Source organism: Lontra canadensis, unplaced genomic scaffold (genome assembly GCF_010015895.1).
Source record: "Lontra canadensis isolate GAN:19392208 unplaced genomic scaffold, GSC_riverotter_1.0 scaffold88, whole genome shotgun sequence".
In the NCBI taxonomy this organism is placed as follows: domain Eukaryota; kingdom Metazoa; phylum Chordata; class Mammalia; order Carnivora; family Mustelidae; genus Lontra; species Lontra canadensis.
In genome coordinates this window covers 5,214,020-5,235,090 of record NW_022631082.1, presented here as the reverse complement: position 1 = coordinate 5,235,090, position 21,071 = coordinate 5,214,020, and the positions used below count along the sequence as shown (strand labels likewise).

Sequence of the window (21,071 nt, the reverse complement as noted above, 5' to 3'; positions counted from 1 at the left end):
GAATGGTTTATTCAAATCTTTTGCCCATCTTTAAAATCAGGTTGTTGTCTTTGTTGAGTTGTAGCTCTTTATTCTGGATATTAACATCTTATCAGAAATATGGTCTGCAATCTTTTTTCCCATTCTATATGTTGCCTTTTCACTTTGTTGACTCCTTTGCTGTGCATAAATTGTTTGCTGTAGTCCCATCTGTCTTTTAGCTTCTATTGCCTATGCTTTCATGTCCTAGTCAGTAAATCATTGCCAAATTCAATGTTGTGAACCCCCCTTTTTTCTTCAAAGTGTTGCATAGTTTCAAGTCTACATTTATGTCTTTAATCCATTTTGAGTTAATTTTTATATGCCGTAGGTAAGGATCCAACTTTACTTGTTGGCACATAAACATTTCCCCAATTTTCCCAACGCCATTTGAGGAGACCATCCTTTCCCCAAGTTCTGGTGCTTTTTTAATCACACAGGCTGTGGAAGTGGCCTGGGCCTCACCACACTGGGAGATCCGTGATGCTAGCTGCATGGTTTGTGCGTCCTCAAGATTATCCGCGATTAGCACCTTTTTAAAGATGAAACGGGGCCTGGGTCCAAATGACCCATCCAAGGTCATTATAATGAGCATATAGATGGAGTGGAGTTCAAGTCCTCAGTTACAATCCCAAGAGCCCACATGCTGGAGCCCTGTAGGAATGCTCCTTGTTTTATCCCCAGCATGCTAGGAAGAATGAATGAATGAACCTCTCAGGCAAGGCTCCCAGCAAACAGGGAGCTTGGACGAGCCCACAGCTCCACGCGGGGGTGTGCTCCCTTCTCGCGCCTGCGCGGCCCCTGTGCACGACCTGCTCCACTCTATCTGCCCGCACATGGTATGGCCTCTTTCCCTATGGTACGTCCCGCCTTCCCCCACGTCGGGGCCGAGATGGTACATGCCGTCTTAGCTCACCGCCCCTCCCGGTCGGTTTCCGCGCGAAAAGCCAGGGCTGCCTCTGCCGCCGGCGCCGCTGTCTCTGCTGCAGTTTCCAAGATGCCTGCCCGCACCGCCCCGGCCCGGGTGCCCACGCTGGCCTCCCGAGCCATCTCCCTGCCCGATGATGTCCGTAGGCGGTAGGTGCCGCATGGGGGGTTTGTGAACTCGGGCTGGGGGAGATGAGGTGGGGTGGGGGGGGTTGGGAAGTGGCTCGGCGTTGGGGGTGGGGGGGTTGCTTCCCCTCTTGGTAGCCCGTGCTGCCGCTGACAGACGGGCGCGCATGCGCGGGACGGCGCGGCGGCGGTTGGCGCGGGCAGAGTGGCACTTCCGGTCGCGCGCACCCCTGGCCGTTTGGCGCCAAAATGGGCCGAGGCCCCTCACAGTTCCCTGGTGACTAGAAACTTGGGGTCACTTTTGATCTCAAAGTAGAGCGAGCTTTGGGTTCTCCTTGGGGATCCCCTTCCTGGAGGAGCCACGGGCCTGGGTCCTGCCGCCAGTTTGGTCGCGCAGGAAGTGGGCAGCCCGCGGCCTCTGGACACCCCTCGGCCCGGGCACTTCGGCCTCTACTTCCGGTGCCCGGCCCGCTTGGGGGGTCGAGCTGGTCCGATCCCTAGGGGCATTTTGGGGGCTCCCCCTTGGCACCCCGCTCAGCGCATCCCCATGGCGGCCTCCAGAGACAGACGTCGCCGCTCGGGGCCCGGGCGCGGCCGGCTCAGGTTTGCGACCCCCGTCTTCCTTGGGGGGCTTCCTTCATCTAGGACTGCTGCGGGGAAGTCGCATCTGGAAGGAGCTCGTACTGTGCAGCGCAGGACCAGGGGCTCGGGCAGCATGAAGGCTGGATGGTCTTTCCCAGTAAATCTGTGCCTGTGAGCCATGGGCGTCAAGGAAGCTTCGCTAGGGAGAACTGGCTGCAGTTTCGTGTGTGCGCGCATATGCGCGCGTGACACAGTGGCCATGGGTGTGTGTGTGTGTGTGCGTGCGCGCTTCACACAAGTGGCTGCAGTTTCGTGTGTGTGCTCGTGTGTTGCACAGCAGTTAGTGTCCGGACTGGCTGTAGCAGTTCTGTGCAGGTGGGTCGCGGGCAAGAATACTGGGCTCCTGTTTGTGACGGGCACCAGTTTCACTCCTGAAAATTGGCACTCCTTGGAACACTAGTCATTGGAACCTTGACCAGGCAGGAACTGCCCCCCTGGATTTGTGAGCTGGTTTTGCCATTTCCCTGTTTCCCTGTGCTTTTCCTATGGTTGTGCCAGGCCAGTCTTTTGGGCTTTTGGAGTTGGGAGTGTGTGTGTGTGTGTGTGTGTGTGTGTGTGTGTGTATGGGGGTGGGGACGGCTGTATTTGGGGGTCCCTACCACAGGTTTTAAAGTTCAGTCCCGCTTCTTAATCACAGAGGAGGTGTGTCTTGCTGAAGAATCCCTATCTGTATCCTCCCAAGATAGAACTTGAAATGGAATTATGGAAATCCCTGGCTTGGTGGTGACAGACCCAACAGATATTTGGGCCCAGTCTTCTTTATGCTGATGGTGAGAACTCTCATCTCCTCTGGCTCGTTTGACCTTGGGCAAGTGTCATAAACAGGCTGTGGCCATGGACTCCTTAACATGGGCTTTAAACTGACACTGGATGACATGAGACTATGCCCAGCACATAAATCCCCACGTTAGCATTCTTATTGGCTAATCTAGCTTTTTGTCACTTCTGCCAGTCAGTCCCTAATCATATAAAGCACTTGACAGTTCCTCATTTAATCCTCAAAAGTTCTTAAGAGTGGATGCTGTAGGAGTTTGCTGTGAGGAAGCAAGGATTCCTGCTGATGTCTGCTTCTTACCAAAACGTTTCCTTTCATCTAGGGTTTTGAATAGGCCACTGGCTTAGCTTAGGGGTTTTCTTGGGCCAGTGTAAGTCTTTGGCTGAATTTGAATGCTCTTAAGTAAGTTTTACCATCCTCCGTTACCTTAGGTTTCATATTACTTTGAACCAGAATTGCCTACTGTAGGTGCAGAATTTTGGGATTCTGCTTTAGGCCATGGGATGGACATTGAAATTGTCTGCTTATGGGACCCTCAACCACTTCTTGTCTTACATTTTGAATTTCATTGTACAAAATACATAAACATGGTATTCAACACTCCCTTAGATTTGTAAATGGAGGTATAACTTCTTGATCTACGAAAATTAAAGAGGTATGACTTATAACACAAGAGGTACTTAAGTCCAGTAGAACAGTCTAGGAACAAAACTAGGCCAGGTCCTCATGCGTTTCTGTCACTTTTGCTAGCTTACCTATATGTGTCAGCTTTTTTTAAACGTGTAGTTCCATTAGATAATGTAGTACTACCAGAAAGTATTTTCCGTGTTTGGGTTTTTAAGTCTTTAACTTCATTTTTAAAGTGTAGCACCCAAATCGAAAAACTGTATAAAATAAAGCACCCAAAATCTAAAAATTATGCCTTTCGGGACAAGCTATATTTTTCCACTTAAATTTCTTATTTTGTCCAAGCCACCATTTGTACAAAGCAATAAGTCTCTCACTGGTCTTCCTGTTGCTCCTCGGGTCTTTTCTCCAAGTGGAAACTGTGAATCCTCTTAAAAAGTTGGATCTGATGGTTTCCTTGCCCCACACACACTGCCGGGTGCACTGGTCCTGAAGTCCAGAATCCCTGTCCACTTGTCTGATTCATCGTGTGCTCTTTTCACAAGCCATACAGACCTCAGGTTCTCAGGGCCTGAGACCATGCAGAGCGGCCAGTGGGATGCTGAGCTGCTCCATATCTACCCCTTCCCTAAGTTGGCTACTGTCCATTCATCCTTCAGACTGTGCTCAGAAAGACCATCCCTCTTCCCCATAACAGGAACGGTGTTGAATTCTGCCCAAGCACCCTGCATGTTGCCTTTGCAACCCTGGCATGGATGGTAATTTGTTTGCCTTATTTACTCTGTCTGTAATTTGGTGTAGAGTAGACTCTGAAAGGCATGCACGCAAGACTTTCCCCTCTAAGGAAGCCTGGATTCAAGCACAGATTGTAGCAAACCTCCTTTGTACCACTCTGATTAGCCTAAGTAATTGTGCTAGCTTTTTAAACTGCTAGTCCTTCTGTGATTGGATTAAGTTGGGTTTCAAGTTCTTAGCTCTAGTTCCATGACTCCAACTGATTGGGTATTGAAGAGGGCAAAACTGACTCTCCTATTTCTCCCCGGCAGGAATATTCTAGAGGTACAGACCACCGGGGTTCAGATTCCTTCCTACCATAGCTGTAGGGCTAAGTTTTTTTTTTTTTTTTAAAGATTTTATTTATTTATTTGACAGGCAGAGATCACAAGTAGGCAGAGAGGCAGGCAGAGAGAGAGAGAGAGAGGAGGAAGCAGGCTCCCTGCTGAGCAGGGAGCCTGACATAGGGCTTGATCCCAGGACCCTGAGATCGTGACCTGAGCTGAAGGCAGAGGCTTAACCCACTGAGCTACCCAGGCGCCCCAGGGCTAAGTTTTTTAACCTCTTGGTGGTCGATCTCTCTGTCTTTCTTTTTTCTTTTCTTTTCTTTCTTTTTTTTTTTAATTTGTTTTTGAGAGAGAGAGCCCACACAAGAAGGGGGAGGGGCAGAGGGAAAAGCAGACTCCCTTCTGAACAGGGTCGATCCCAGGACCTTGGGATCATGTCCTGACCCGAAGGTCAGGATTGAGCCACCCAGGCACCCCACCTCTTGCTGTTTTATCTGTAAAATGGAACGGTGTTGCCCATGCTACCTGGGTGTTATGAAGACCAACTAAGCTGATAGGTATAAATGTGGTAAAGCAGCCCCTGCCAGAAAACCTTCTGTGCTACTTACTGCACGGTCCGCTGTGTATTTCACTTCCATTAGGGGAGCATGATTTAGAGTAGCAACACGCAGATCTGCTACCGAGGCCGATGTCAGTATTTCAGTGTAGGCCATGTACATGTACAGATGATGTGTATTCCTGCTTATCATTCCAGCCTTCACGTTTGGCTTCTTGCAGAACGGTCTGGGCTTGTTCCTTCCGCTGCTGCCTTTGCTTTTGTGCCAGGTATCCAGTTCTACTCTTAGGCTTTCTTCTCAAGGACTGAGGTGGTGTTCTGTCCTCTTTCATCTCTCAGTATCTCTTGCTTTTTAATCCTTTCTATCCTTGGCTTTTGTGGTGCAGTTTACTACCAGGGAGCCTCTCTCCCCCCCTGATATTCTGCCCCCGCCAATCATTTTCTTTAGTTCCTGGGCCCTTACCTCTCCCCGTCCTAGGACTTGCAGCAGTTGGGCCTATCAGCTGGACAGGACTAACTCCAGGTTTGAGGCCTCTCAGGAAAGCCGGTTTTAATTTCTAGCTGCCGGGTAGCCAGCCAGTGCTGCTGAGCCACTGTTCCCTGAAATGTCACTCTTCACACTTATGGCCTGTTTACTTTTTCTCTACCAAAATGTTCTGAATTTCTGATACCGCGTTAGTTTTTTTGTTGTTGTTTTTTGTTTTTAAGATTTTATTTATTTATTTGAGAGAGGGAGAGAGAGAGCATGAGAAGGGATAAGCAGACTCCCCAAAGAGCTGGGAGCCTGATGTGGGACTCGATCCTGGAACTCCAGGATCATGACCTGAGCCAAAGGCAGTGGCCTAACCAACTGAGCCACCCAGGCGTCCCATGCATTAGTTTTTAATTGGATCCATAACAAATTATCTTAGTGGTTTAAATAGAACGTAAATTTGTTCTAACAATGCTGTAGGTCAGAAATCTGGTATGGGTCTCGCTGGATTAAATAGTGTTAGCAGGCTACATTCCTTCCTGGAGGCTCTTGGGGAGAATGTTTCTTCACTCTTTCAAATTGTTGACAGAATTCAGTTCCTTGTGGTTGTAAGATTGAGGTCCCTCTTCTCTTGCTGGCTCTAACCATGTCCAGCTTCTGGAGGTGATGTACCCTTTGGCTCATGGCCCATTGCCTCCATGTTTCAAGTTAGTAAAGGCAGTCCTCGTGCCACATCTCTCTCTCACCCTTCTTTAGTCACATCTCTTGAAATGCATCTGGGAGGTTTTTCTGCTTTTAAGGATTTAGGTGATTAGATTGGGCCCACCTGGCTAATCCAGGATAATCTGCCCATCTCAAGGGCTACAACCTTAATCACATCTGCAGAGTCCCTTTTACCAGTGAGATACCAGTACTCCCAGGTTCTGGAGGATTAGGGCATGGACATCTCTTTTTGGGAAGGGCTCATTATCCTGCCTCCCACAGGCAGGATATCATCTCAGGCCATCGGAGATACCATCTCAGACAGCCCTGTCCCATCTGCCACGCGGCCAGTTCCAAGAGGCAGAGTTCATGAAGTTTTGTAACTTCTTTAGCAGTGGTCTCCATTCCTAATAAATCACATTACAGACCAGCATTTCTAGTGTGTTAAAGAGTGATTTAACATTTGGTAATCTCTTCCTGCCTATTATGTAATTTTGCCAGATTAATTTTCCTAAAACACGGCTCTGGTGTGTTGGTTTCTTCCTCCCTGCCCTGCCCTCCCCTCCCCCTACGATTCCTTCAGTGGTTTAACTGTGGAACAAAATCAATTTTTTAGCCTGATGTTATTGACCTCCCTCAGACTGGCACCCAGCCTGACTTGTGTGGGTTTCTTGGGTGTCCTGAGCCAGCTCCTCCACTGTACGGCTCCTGTTTGGGCAGCTCCCCTGCTCCGTTCCCGCTGAGCTGTTCCCCTGGGCTAGTCCTTCCTGATGCTTTTCTATACTTTTGCTCTTCGGAAGCCTTCAGGTTTGAATGATATTTGCTTGATTCCTTCAGTTACAGTTTATTTCCCTTATAGGACTGTGAGGGAAGCAACGAGGAATGAATCATGGGATCTTGGGCTGCAAGGGAGCTGAGGTGTTATCTCATAACATGGCTGCTGAGTGTCCTGCCTGGTCCTCCACGTCTGTTCTAATCCTCCCCGCTCTGAATGCAAAGCAGATGTGAGATGGTGTCGCCCTCCGTTTTCCCGGGAAAGGGATGGACTCTTCCGTGGAAGCCTGGGTGTCGGGAGGTGCACTGCCCAGCCTCGTCCCTGTCACACTTCTGGCTCCCCAGGGCCTGTCCTGGGCTCCGCCTTTCCTCTCTAGGGCCAGGCAGGGGACAGTCTGTCTTCACAGGACAAGGCATTTGAGGTCCCCTGAAGAGTTTATTTGGTTCCTCTCTGCCAGGCTAAACAATCCCAGGTCGTGGGAGAGGTGGGCAGAATTTGTGCCCCGAGGTAGTCGTCGGCGTTGTGGAAAGGGTGCTTGGGGGGCGGGGAGGGCGCTCACTGCCAGCTGAGCATCGTCCTTAACACCTGAGGTAGCCTCAGGGTCAGGGTGCCGTGTTGTCGCCAGGGTTCTGTGAGTAGAAGGACAGAGAAGCCCGGCGTGAGGCCCCTGCAGCCTCGTGTGTGCCTCTGGCTGTGTGAACAGAGTTCTGCAGCTCTCCCGGACCTGAGTTACGTCGAGGGTGGAAGGGGGTTACATGTAGAGTGTGTGTGTGTGTGTGTGTGTGTGTGTGTGTGTGTGTGTGTGATATAGTATATGCTGCCACTGTGTCTGCAGTCAGATTTTTTTTTTTTTTTTTTTTTTTTTAAGATTTTATTTATGTGGGGATGCCTGGGCGGCTCAGTTGGTCAGGCGGCTGCCTTCGGCTCAGGTCATGATCCCGGCGTCCTGGGATCGAGTCCCACATCGGGCTCCTTGCTTGGCGGGGAGCCTGCTTCTCCCTCTGCCTCTGCCTGCCACTCTGTCTGCCTGTGCTCGTTCACTCTCCCTCTCTCTCTCTGACAAATAAATGAATAAAATCTAAAAAAAAAAAAAAAAAGATTTTATTTATGTGACAGAGAGAGCCACAGCGAGAGAGGGAACACAAGTTGGGAGGAGTGGCAGAGGGAGAAGCAGGCTCTCTGTGCATCAGGGAGCCCAATGTGGGGCTCAATCCCAGAACCCTGGGATTATGACCTGAGCCGAAGGCTGACGCTTAACGACTGAGCCACCCAAGCGCCCCCAGTCAGAGGCTTCTACAGAAAGACCTTTCCTGACCACCCAGGTCTGAAGGTCCCTTCCCGGCAGTCCCGGCATCCCACTACCCAGCTCGTTGCCTGGAACAGGGCCTGGCATGCAATCGGTGCCTGCAGATGTGGTGGGGGTCAAAGCTAGAGGGGAGGCCCCCACGCACTCAGAGCAGCGTCTGTGTGACAGGAGTCCCGCAAAGCCTGCTGCTTGCATTCCCTGTGTTGCGCTCACACGTGGCTCTTTGGAAAAACCAGGCTGGGAGAGCTCTGTTCTTGCCCGTTTGGCTAATGATAAGAGTACGTTGTCTGTATGGGTGCTGGGTAGGAGGGTCCAGAGATGGTAGAGGCCTGGTCCCTGCCCAGGGCACTTCTCCAGTGACTGATGCTAACCCAGCTGGTTAGACCTGTTCTTCCCGCACTGTCCACAGGTGGCACCCAGCCTAGGAACCAAAGCTTGTCCACTCACCTCCCTTTCCTCAGTGTCTTCTGTCCCCTTCCACTCCCCCCAGAAAAAGAGGCAAGACGCTAATCTTCAGTGATCAAATCAGGCTCTGCTTTTCTCGCCAAACTCACGACAGTTCTGCACTCCTGAAGGATTAGGTATAAACATTCCAAAGGAGGAGCTCTCTGGTGAGGCGCCAGCCAACAATTTTTCTCACCTCATCTGTCACCCCTGAGTGTGGGTGCTCCCTGCTGCACCAGATGCCTTTACTTCCTTTTTGTTGTATGTGTCTGGTTTTTTTTTTTTTTTTTAAAGTAGGCTCCACGCCCAGTGCTGGACTTGAACACACAACCCTGAGATCAAGATCCGAGCTGAGATTGAGAGTAGCATGCTTAACCGACTGAGCCACTCTGGTGCCCCTACTTCCCTCTCTTATGTTCCTCCTTTGAATGCTGCCACCCCCACCCTGGCCTTTGGGAATGTTAGCTGGCTGTTCCTTCACAGCACCTTATGACCCTGGCCCATTCCTTCTAACACTGGCCACCCTGTGGTATGCCCTTTCATGGGGACTTGCCAGACCAACTGGAGGAAGACCTCCTATAGGTCATTTAACAGGTACACCCCAACTATATGGCCTGCCTCTATTTCCCCAGTTCCTTTGGAAATAATACCGTTATGGAGCTCCTCTATTCTCTCACTACCAGAAAAACCGCACCCTTAAGGGGGCTGGGGGTGGGAGGGGAGACCTCATTCAGATCACAAGTGACTTCTTAAAGACGACTACAGGCATTGTAGTAGGATTTCTAGCTTGGGTGGGTGAAAACCACTGTGGTGTTTTGTTTGTTTGTTTTTTCTCTAACACTGCTACATGTCAAATTTATTTCCAAAGTTCTTCAAATTTGGATTTAGGGATACCTGGGTGGCTCTGTCAGTTAAGTGGCTGCCTTTGGCTTGGGTATTGATCCCAGGGTCCTGTTATCGAGTTCTGCATCAGGCTCCTTGCTTGGTGAGAAGCCTCCTTCTGCCTCTGACTGCTGCTCCCCCTGCTTGTGCACTCCCTGGCTCTCTCTCTCTCTCTCTGACAAATAAAATCTTTAAAACACACACACACACACACACACACACACACACAACTGTGGTTTTAGTCTTAGAGTAAACAGAGTTGCATAATTGCCTTTCTTTCTCCATTTTCTTCCCACAGGCTCAAAGATTTGGAAAGAGATAGCCTAACAGAAAAGGTAACCTCCACTTTAAATTTTATTACCAGACGTTACTGTTTAACAGATAGTTTGTGACTCATAAAAAGTTTAAGTGAAGTCAGCTTTTTTTCATAGTATTTTTGAAAAATATTTTAGAGTGTGTGCATGTGTGCGAGTGGTGGGGGGAGAGGCAGAGGAAAAGAATCTTCAAGTAGATGCCCTGACGTGGGGCTTGATTCCCACGACCCATGAGATCATGACTGGTGCTGAAACCAAGAGTCAGATGTTCAACTGACTGAGCCATTCAGGCTCCCGCGCTTTTTACCATAGTTTTGAGGATAGCTTAGATATTATTCTTAATGTTCTGTGTTAATGTGCTGCTGATCTCTTGGTAACTCACTGATAAGTCTCCCAATCTGGGTTCACACCATCGCTTCTGAATTGTAACTTGTCCTGGTCACAGCTCTCAAAAGCACAGTTTTTTTCTAATACACTGTTATATGTCTCTATCCCACCTCCTAATCTTACCATTTTTCACCGCTCTGGAGATGGTATGATGTGATCTTAAGGGAAACATCATAAACGTGTCTTGTAAATATTCAATTTTCCGGGCTGAGTCAACATTGCCCGCCACTCAGTTGGTATTTCACGACCTGGCAGCCTAATTATCTGTGTAGTGGCCCATTAGTGATTTGGGAGTTTGGGGACATCTAAACCTATATCCTTCCCTTAGGAATGTGTGAAGGAGAAACTGAATCTCTTGCATGAATTTCTGCAAACAGAAATAAAAAATCAGTTATGTGACTTGGAAACCAAATTACATAAAGAAGAATTATCAGAGGTAAGTCCGTTCTCAGCATCCTGGTGTCTAGAAAGTGTCTCTTCCCCTGTAACTCCCGTGTGACCAGGAAGGCAGAATCCTCCCCAGCTCTCCTTGTTACCCAGTAGTTATAAAGGAAATGCGTGTTTCCTTATTCTCTTGTTGCCACTTGTTTACATTCACTGCTACTTAAATTATCCTTTCCTGCTGTAGGAGGGCTACCTGGCTAAAGTCAAATCCCTTTTAAATAAAGATTTATCCTTGGAGAACGGAGCTCATGCTTTCAGCCGGGAAGTGAACGGACGTCTAGAAAACGGGAGCCAGACAAGCGGCGAGGACCGCAGAGTGGGAATGGCAGAGGAAAAGAAATCTCCCAAACCCGTTTCCAAACTTCCCACACCCAGACGAAGCAAGGCCGATGGAGAGACCAAGTGTAAGACCACTTATTTAATCTTGGTGGAGATTAGCTGTCTCCTTACATGGTACCAGCCTTGGAGCCGTCGGTCCCCCCAGGACAGTACCTCCTGGGTTGTTTCTTGCGCGTACTTCCTAACTGGCTTGGATGTACGATTTGTTCTTTGACCAAATACGGAGCAGGAGGTCCCAAAACGTAGCTTAAGTTGGTGATGTATAAGGTAACAGGAGGTAGTAATACTATTTCTAAGTTAAACGCCTATTTAAGCTCAATGTATAGTCTCCTTTGTAGTTGAAGTAACTCTTCTGGAATTTGTGAAAACACACGAGAGTGTGGGAGCTGAGCGCAGGTCAGATTCTTGGCCACTTCGTCTTTTGACAACATAGAGGAGGTTGTCTCCTTCTCTGGGTCAGGCTATGGCTCCTCAATGAAGATCTCCAGTACCATGGCTCAGCAAATTGGCAGGTGCTAATTGCTACCTTTTATTGAGATTGTTGTTGGTTGGAGAAAAAAAAGAAGGGTACTTAATCTTCAGAACCTGATTCTCCGCACTAGCTTGCTAATGCTTAAGAACTACACTTTGTGAACTTTTTTATTCATAGTGGCTTTTTTTTTTTTTTCCTTTTTTCTTTAAACAGCTGAAGCTGCTTCTTCTAGCCCCAGGATTACAAGGCAAACTACCAGGCAGACCACCATCGTATCTCATTTCTCAAGGGGGTCAGTATATAATGAATTGACAGCCATCTTTTCTCAGGGCAAACCGTTCTTGGTAAACAGGAATGGAATTAGTAGGGTCTAATTTAGCAGTTTTGAGTTCCACATTGCATAGGTTTTCGTCTTACAGTTTTCTTCGTTCAACACTGATGAAAAGCATTTCTCAACACCTATGTTCTTACTCTTCTGGGAACATTCAAATATATGCAAAACTAGCCATGGTAATAAAATGAACCCCCCCCCCCACCGCTGCCCAGCCCCAGATACCTGTCACCCAATGTCAACAGTTACCAGCTGGCCATCTTTTCATCTGTAACCCCATAAATTCTCTCCCAACTGGATTATTTTGAAACCCTCCCAGACCTGTCATTTCAATATATTTCTATCTTTTTTTAAAGATTCCCCCGCTCCCCAAGATTTTATTTATTCGTTTGACATAGAGAGAGTACAAGCAGGGAGAAGGAAAAGCAGACTCTTGCTGAACAGAGAGCCCAACGTGGGGCTCTATCCCAGGACCCTGGGATCATAAAGGCAGACGCTTAACTGAGTTACCCAGGCGCCCCTTCAGTATATTTCTAGATAATAAAATTGGTTTCTCTCTCTCTCTCTCTCTTTCTTTTTTTTGTTTAGCAATTCCAGGAAAATGTGAATAAAAATGTTAACGTTTAGCAGTCTCTATTTTCTTTTTTTTTTTTTAATTTGACACAGAGAGATCACAAGTAGGCAGAGAGGCAGACAGAGAGGGAGAGGGAAGCAGGCTCCCTTCTGAGCAGAGAGCCTGATGCAGGGATCGATCCTAGGACCCTGAGATCATGACCCTAGCGGAAGGCAGAGGCTTAACCCACTGAGCCACCCAGGCGCCCCTAGCAGTCTCTTTAAAAAGACAAAACATGGGGCGCCTGGGTGGCTCAGTGGGTTAAGCCTCTGCCTTCGGCTCAGGTCATGATCTCAGGGTCCTGGGATCGAGTCCCGCATCGGGCTCTCTGCTCGGCAGGGAGCCTGCTTCCTCCTCTCTCTCTCTATCTCTCTCTCTCTCTCTGCTTGCCTCTCTGCCGACTTGGGATCTCTCTCTCTCTCTGTCAAATGAATAAATAAAATCTTAAAAAAAAAAAAAGACAAAATATAAGTCCAATATTTTTGTACTTTATAAAGCATAATAATTCCTTACTATGAAACACATAGCCAGTGTCTGTGTTTCCTCGTGTCTGGTAAATTTTGTTTGCTTGATTTGTTTTAAGCCTTTCTAATTAGATTCCTTTCTTTTCTTGCCATTTATTTGAAGAAATTAGTTCATTTGTCCCATAGACTTTCTAGGTCCAGCTGACTGTATCCTCGTTAATGTCTTCCTTGTTTTGTGTTTCTTATAAACTGGTTAGTTAGCTCTAGAAGCTTGATCAGCTTCCAGCTCTGTTATTTTTTGAGACCCTTCCGTAGATGGTGCCATGTGTTCTTAGAGGCATGTGAGGTCTCTTCTGTGATGCCAGCAGCTGTTGATCGACATTGAGATCCATGATTTCTTAGGTTTGCAAAATGGCAACATTCTAACCTGTCACTCAGACATTAAACTTGAAGCCTCTTTTAGTATCCTGGCAGTGAGGGCATTTCCTTGGAGGGAATAAGACACCCATGACCTGAATGTGTCCTAAAGAGGCTGCCTTTGGTGGGGAGGGCTACAAGTCCTCTCAGGCCTGTTGGGGCGCTGGCGTCTGGCGGAGCTAACAGTTGGCTTTCCTGTTGCTGACAGCCCTGCCAAACGGAAGCCCGAGGAAGAGCAGGAAAAAGCGAAATCGGATGAGTCTCCTGAGGAAGAAAAAGACCAGGTAGGGCTGGCATTTTCTTCCCTCGCCTTCTCTTGGTACATTTGCTGATATGATAGGCTAAGTGTAAAGTCAGGACTACCTAAATGGACTTGAAGCGACCAAGATGGTGTTAGGGACACGTCGCTGCACCCAGGCAGTATGAAGTATGTCACCGTTAGGCCTGGGGGCTCCACGGACCCCTGCTACTCACAAGGCAACCCTGTACCTTCAGAGTCTGTTCCCTCTACTTCCTACTTCTCTAGCGGGCAAGACTGGCAATCAAATGTGACAGGTTTACAGCCTTCACTGCTGCTCTCCTAAGTCCCCTTTCCACATCTAGCTTGTCTAACAGCAGAGCGTCAGACGGCTTCTGTGTGTAGTAGACCAGTGCTGCTGGGACCTCTTAGGTTAGAAAGCCCGTGGCTTATTGAGGGTCTTTGATACAGAAAACGTTAATCTCTGATGGTATTTTCCCTTGTGACTTGAGGGCCATACCTAGATAATACCAGGCGGTCACACATTCATTTTCATTTTGATTTTGATTTGAGATTAGCTATGTAAGTTGAGGGGAAGTCTAGGTTTGGGTGTAGGTAATAAATGCCTTATTGCTACTGATAGAGCAAACTACAGACACTCCTCTTTAAGCCCGGGTTTCCCAGCCGTGCCATTGACTTTCGGGGCCAGTTGCTCCTTTGCTGGAGGGTGGGGTGGGGAGGGCATTCCTCTGGGTTGTGGAACACAGCAGCATCCTGACCTCTACTCACTGGATGCCAGTAGGAATCCCCTTCTCCCTTCTCAGTTGGGACCACCCCAAGCATCATCAGTTACTGCCAGTTTGGGGTGAGGGATAAAGTTGCTCTGGGTGAGAAGCACCAGACTGAGGGGTCATTCAGGTGTCACTGGACTATCCCTAGCATTGAGATAGGTTTGACATCCCATTATGAGACACAGTGATTCTGGTTTTAGGAACTTGATGTTAATCTTCATAACCTTTATTCAGATAGTTACAGTTTACTTGGGTTACCCACTCTCAAGGGGAAACTGAGGCACAGAGGGAACCACTAGTCAGTGGACAAACCTCTTGTCTCCTAGGAAAAAGCAGTACAGGCAGAAGCAGGCTGGCTCTGGTCATATCAATAGCTCGCTCCCATATACATCCGTTTTAGAGTGGTTTTTCGCACCCTAACTTTTTGGAAGGCTTACATAGCCTTCTCATCTGGCCTCTTAAACGGGTATTTCAGTTTCTGAGTTTGTGTAAGGCCTGGAGGCCTTGTGGGTGAGACACTTGTAAATGTACCATCTATTCCACTCGTCTAGAGGAAGGCTTCATGTACCAAACAGTGGTATCAGATGGCATTGGTCATACAGAGATAATCTCACTTTAGTCAGTTTAAAGTATTGAAAACTTACTGTGTTTTAAAACCAATGCATTACGTGCACTTAGTAAAACTAAGTAGTACAAAAGGATTTGGTGCATAGATCTCCCTTCTCCCTGATCTTTGGGGGCTGGGGGTAGGATTTATCAGTTTCTTCTATGTTGATTGAGAGAGAGAATATATTAGTATACTAGTGTACTGTCTGCGTCCGGGTTTGCTGGAGAAACAACCAACAGACTGTGTATATGTAGAAGATGAATCTTAAGAAATTGGCTCATGGGTTTAAGGCTGGCAATTGTGAAACATGCAGGACAGGCCAACAGGCTGGAGACTCTGGGAGGAGCGGATGTAGCTCAAGTCTGCAGGTAGCCTGGAGGCAGGATTTTCCATAGATACAGATACAGATTTCTTTCATATGTGTTTCAAATAATGGATTACAGTGAGGTTCTGGGCAACTTACCCAACTTTCTCCGATGGGAACCTGTCCTATAACTAACACAGCAGCAAAACCAGGAGCTGACATTGGTGCAATTAGACTTTACCAGTTCTCGCTTATGTGTATATACTCACATGTGTCGATTAGTGTTGTAACTTCCACCTCAAACAAGGTACAGATCTGTTTTATCACAATAATTTCATCCCATTTAAATACATATAGATCTCCTGGAGATGGCAAATAGTGTGAACTTAGGGAAACGGGGCACTGGGGTATTATCCGAGAAGAGCTGGTGTCTGGTTGAGGTTGTCATTCTTACTTGTTGATGTGAATCTCAGATTACTTTTTTTTTTTTCTAATGCTAAAGGATTCCTGACGGGAGGTGAAGGATCTTTGATTCTTTTACATACCCTCACTAGACCAGCTGGTACACAGACATGTGCTATGCCAACTCTTGGCCCTCTTCTTTGCTTTGAGGGAGTGGGGACATCACTACCAGACCGATAGTTGCCCAGATCTTTTCCCCCAACCCAGATCCTCTGCCCTGTTTAACTGTATCAGATGTATCGAACTCTTTCTCACCCATGCTTTTCATTTTGATCTTCTTTGAAATGAATATTTGTGTCCTCTTCCCTTCTCGCCACACAGGAGGAAAAGAGACGGAGAGTTACCTCCAGAGAACAGTAAGAATAATTAATACATCTTTTCTGTACGATGTGCAATCTTCATTACTGAAATGACTTTTCTGAAGAGTTTTAAGGAGCTTTATTGTGAGTTGCCATGGCGACTATAGATGGCTTAAGAATGCTGAATTTGGGGTCAGATTATTAACCTTCAATTCATGTAGAATTCTCATTGCAAAGAATGAATTGAGGGCAACCGGCCGTTGTCAGAGCCAGATTTAAAGGTCCTATTAAATATTAAAGTAGTATGTGCCTTTTGAGGTTCTGGGATGAAGATTCCTTCCTTGGGTAGGAAGAGAAGGACCGGATGACAACTGCTTGCAGGGGAGGAGTTTGGGAGAGTCACCCTTGGGGTGTGTGCTACTTTGCTTGACAGAGTTGCTAGACCGCTCCCTGCAGAAGAACCGGAGAGAGTAAAACCTGGAACACACATGGAAGAAGAGGAAGAAAGAGATGAAAAAGTAAAGCCTGGTCCCATCCAAGTTTGTCGATTGTACTTTTTAATCTTTGAGTCCCCATCTGGTTTTAGGAAGGGGATCGGGGGAGTGGGGAGCCTGTAGGAACACAATGACTTTCTCTAATCAAAATGACCTTGACTTTAGCCAAAATGTGTTTCAAACTCCCCTTTTCTGTGGTTCTCTACCTGGACGGGGGGGTTATGTGGCTGTGGGGATAAGCACACCAGTGTTAGGCTTGGGGCTCAGCTAGACCTTGTGCTCACGCCTCAGTTGCAGAACTTTGGTCCCTGCCCTTGTCCATCTGCCTCCCTCACTCACCAAGTCTTTGCGGAAATCTCATTCTCAAACACCTGTGGTGCTAGAATTCTGTGGCAGCATCCAGATATAAAGGTGCACCCCCCCCCAAGATTTTATTTATTTTAGAGAGGTGAGTTGGGGGAAGGGCAGAAGGAGAGGGAGGGAGAGAATCTCTCAAGCAGATTCTGCGCTGAGCATGGAGCCTAATGTGGGGCTTGAACCCAGAACCCTGAGCTCATGACCTGAACCCAAACGGAGTTGGACGTTCAACTGACTGGGCCCCCCTTTAAGTTGTATACTTATTTATTTAACTATTTGAGAGAGAGAAGGTGCGAGAGAACATAAGCAGGGGGAGTGACAGAAGGAGAGGGAGAAGCAGGCTCCCGGCTGAGCTGAGTAGGCAGTCTAATGTGGGGCTTGATCCCAGGACCCCAGGATCATGACCTGAGCTGAAGGCAGACACCGAAACAACTGAGCTACTGGGCACCGCTAAGTTGTATTGTTAACTGAGATAAGGCCAGATTACCCCCAGGTCTTCCTCAGACCTCCCATTTCTTTGTAAAATCAGATCTTAAGGTTCTGTGAAATAGAGATGTGCCACCTGAACCCCCTCAGGGAGGGGATAGGAAAGGGACTAGGGGTTTGATACCAGAAGCCTTACCATTGGACAGTACTTCTTGTGTGACATACTGCTAACACAGTGGTCACAGGTGGTGGAGTGACTTCAGGTCCTGATTTGTGTCCTGTGAAGATATCGGCTAGAAGTTCCTTACAAGGGGCGCCTGGGTGGCTCAGCGGGTTAAGTCTCTGCCTTCAGCTCAGGTCATGATCTCAGGGTCCTGGGATGGAGCCCTGCATCCAGGTCTCTGCTCAGCAGGGAGCCTGCTTCCGCACTCCCACCTGCCTCTCTGTCTCCTTGTGATCTCTTTCTCTCTCTGTCAAATAAATAAATTTTTTTTAAAAAGTTTCTAACAAACTGGGAGGGTTACTGGTGTGACTGGGAATCTCTTAAAGAATGGGCGTGTTTTATTGCTCTAGTGGGGGAGCAGCTGAGATGTATGATAATTCTTGAGCCACTTGGTCCTTAACGCTCGCCTTTAATTGATCAACTTTCCTACCCTGATACTGGTGAAAACTAGACAGCAGTTATGGTTAGAGCACTCCAAGCTCATCTGAGCACAGGCTGTTCCAGGGGGCTTTCTTGACCACCCTCCAAAGGAGCTTTGGGCAGGATTGAGGTTCCTTAGCTGTGGTCGGGCTCCCAGGATGTCTTCTTGTAGTAGAGCTTCTGCGATATGTTTCTTCTCAACATCACCAGCCCTTGTGGTCTCTTCATAAAATGTGGAGTTTGAGGCCAGGCACACTTCGATGTTTTCCAGAGAGATGTGTTGAGCTCTTTTTTTTTTTTTTTTTAATTTTATTTATTTATTTGACAGAGAGAGATCACAGTAGACAGAGAGGCAGATAGAGAGAGGGGGAAGCAGGCTCCCTGCTGAGCAGGGAGCCCGATGCAGGACTCGATCCCAGGACCCTGAGATCATGACCTGAGCCGAAGGCAGAGGCTTTACCCACTGAGCCACCCAGGCGCCCATGTGTTGAGCTCTTTAAAGTCTGGTGCAAACCGACGTGCTGTCAGGGTTTGAGGTAGAACACTTGCCGAGTAGGCCATCCTGCTTCCTGCCGCTATTATGGTGCCTGTTCTGATAGCTATAGCTGTCTGTGAGGTTGTCCACTTCCAAATGACGGGTGATAGAGGGGTTTGGGGGTAAAATACTTGGATTATAGAACTCTTAGATCCTGCCACTTCTGTCCACTTACCACACCAGAATTAAATGTGCTGTCTTGAAGACAGTCTTTACTCCCACCAGCTAGACGATAGGATCGGTTTAGGTTTATTTCCACAGAACACTTAGAGAAAGATCAGGGTGGGACACCTGGGTGGCTCAGTCATTTAAGCATCCGACTCTTGGACTGAGCTCAGGTTGTGATCTTAAGGTCCTGGGATCGAGCCCCCGTGTCGGGCTCTGCACTCAGCCCAGGGTCTGCTGGAGACTATCTGCATTTCCCTCTGCTCCTCTGCTTGCTTGCTTCTGCACGTGCACTCCCAAATAAAATCTTGAAAAAGATTAGGTCTAAGTGAAGGAAAATCAACTAGTTTTTTTCTCTCCCCTCTTCCTCCCCTTCCCTCCCCCAGGAAGAAAAGAGGCTCAGAAGTCAAGCCAAAGAACAGTAAGTATGCCTAACATGCCTTTGCACTTTCTACCGCGAACTTAGTTGCTGAAATAAGCACTCTGGTAGAGAGCTGGCCGGACAGGGCATTAGGTGTGTAAGTTATACATGTGTGTGGCTGGTTGTGCTTGTGGGAGGTCAGCCCACCGTGGTGAACGCAGGGCTCCGTTGCTCTCAGCTGATCGTGACCCCAGCCCCTTCCTCCTGGTGGTCCTGCAGCAAGCCGTTCGTCAGGGGGCAGGAAAGGGCACTGGACGAGCAGCTGTGTTCCTCAGGGCAGCTGTTCAAGACACTGTAGCAGACTCTTGCTAAAGCCCAGTGGCTTCACACAGCATTATTTAGCTTATGAGTCTGCGTCTTGGTGACTGTCAGCTGCCCTTGGTGACTGTCAGCTGCCCTTGGCCAGACGTGGTGGGGGTGATGGGGATGGTCTGCCTCTGCTTCAGGACGTGGCCAGCCGGGGTGCGCTTTCATGGCGGTGCCAGAGCGTGAGGGCAGAGGAGAAAAGCACCTCAAGCCTCTGTTGACGTCGAGTTGGCTGAAGTAAATGTTGAGGCTAGGCCTTTTTCTCGGGGTGGGCGGAACAGCCAAAGGGGCAGCAGGGCCCTGCAGCCAAGGTACTGTGCGGAGAGCCGGCTTCCCGTGGTTGCGGGGCGGGCTGCACACCAGACCGGCCCTTGTGAACCCCTCCGGGGTGACCTCAGGCCCAGAGACTTGCCTTCTTCCACTGCACTCAGAGTTCCCATCAGGTTGCAGGAAATCACTGGAGTCCTCTTGGGGTGGGGTGGGGGGTTGGTTTTTGTTTCAAGCTATGCTGTATGTCAGCAACGTCTGTATGAAGTGCTGATGGCATTTCTAAAGATCCCAAGTTCTGAAGTAATAAATGCCTTCAGGTTTCCTGCAGGGAAAGCTTGCCCGTCAGCCGGGAAAGGCAACCCATGCTCTAAGTCGTGGGGGGAGGCTGTGTCTAGTCATCGCGGGGGCTGCTTGCAATGGCGTCAGGCTCCCTGAGCTGACTGGCGTGTACGTATTCCGTTGTGTGACAGAACACCTAAACCGAAGCCTAAGGAGGAGCCAGACAGAGAAGGGAGAGCGGGGGCGCAGGCTGAAATGAATGAAGGAGACGAGAAGGTAAAGACTGAATCTTGGTTTCTTAAATAGCACTTTTTATCTGTTCCCATGTGGTTGGGACACATGGGGTGGGACAGGGCTCTGGGTTCAACTCCTGTCCTACCTACCCATGGGGCGACTCTGGGAAGATTACCTTATGCCCCTGGTGGGGATTGATGGTTATCACTGCACGTCCGTGAACGTGCAGTTGTCTGTTTACCCGTCACAGTGGGTGGGGCCTGTGTGTGCCTCGCCAAAGGGGTGTGCGTCGGCTTCTCCAGCTCCTCCGTGAGAAGGCTTGACCTGTGTCCCCTCAGACACATCGGCCACAGCTGTGCTGCTTTACTGGCTTCCTGAGTTCTCAGTCTAGGTCTCCCCATCCTGCCAGCTATGTAAACACATTTAAACTCTAAAACATAATGTATGGAGCAGGGCTGGGCCTTCATGAAAATACAGGCTGGCAAGGTCAGCTGCAGGGCGGTCCTGCTACCCGAGCTCCAGGGGATGAGTACTCCTGCCCCGGGAGCTGCAGCACCGGGCTCTCCAGCCCTTCAGGCAGTGTGCTCGCTTCTAAGAGAAGCTGAACTAGGACAATCCCAGGATTGTCTATGTCATGATTTTTTGTTAGTTCGTTTGTCTGTTGAGATTAAACAGTGGAGACAGGTCACAGACTTGCTGGGTCATGAACTTCCTTCCGACCTGGCTGGCACTAGGCATCCATTCTCATTCTGTGGCCTTTGACCCTTTTGGTGCCACCTCCAGCTTGCTCTACCATCTTCTTGTCTCTCACCTTTTCTGCCCAGATACCGGTTATCTTACTAAAGGTGCTTGCCCAGAATCCCTTTCCAGGCCCTCTGGAGAGACCTTTGGGATGGTGTCGGAATACCCAGTCCCTACGGACAGAAAGAGACAGGAGCTTTTGCCTCATGGTAGAAAGGGATGGAGAGAACATACATGTGACTCTTTCTAATATTGTTAGCTTTTCTGCTTTAATAAATCTACTAATAGAGTTGTTACTCTATGAAAATGAGCTCAATAAATTTATCAGCAGTATTTTTTGTACATAAGATCAGAAGGTGCTAGATTGTATATAACAAGGAGTTGGTGACTGCTGGGAATTCTTTT

At 48.4% G+C, this 21,071-nt stretch overlaps 1 protein-coding gene across 3 annotated transcripts in view; it reads left to right on the top strand.

Moving 5' to 3' along the window:
- The first annotated feature begins 942 nt into the window (after positions 1 to 942).
- Positions 943 to 21,071, top strand: part of DNMT1 (DNA methyltransferase 1) — a 44,891-nt gene continuing 24,762 nt past the window's right edge. Inside the window, exons 1-10 of one of the 3 annotated variants that reach the window (XM_032883949.1) lie at positions 943 to 1,095; positions 9,612 to 9,648; positions 10,343 to 10,450; positions 10,643 to 10,862; positions 11,483 to 11,561; positions 13,303 to 13,378; positions 15,818 to 15,852; positions 16,229 to 16,313; positions 18,802 to 18,836; positions 19,883 to 19,967. In XM_032883949.1, the coding sequence (XP_032739840.1) occupies positions 1,016 to 1,095; positions 9,612 to 9,648; positions 10,343 to 10,450; positions 10,643 to 10,862; positions 11,483 to 11,561; positions 13,303 to 13,378; positions 15,818 to 15,852; positions 16,229 to 16,313; positions 18,802 to 18,836; positions 19,883 to 19,967 (840 nt within the window). In that variant the 5' untranslated portion in view covers positions 943 to 1,015. Of the gene's footprint in view, positions 1,096 to 1,578; positions 1,675 to 9,611; positions 9,649 to 10,342; positions 10,451 to 10,642; positions 10,863 to 11,482; positions 11,562 to 13,302; positions 13,379 to 15,817; positions 15,853 to 16,228; positions 16,314 to 18,801; positions 18,837 to 19,882; positions 19,968 to 21,071 lie in introns of those variants that run through there. The other 2 variants (XM_032883950.1, XM_032883951.1) reach the window with 2 other exon arrangements.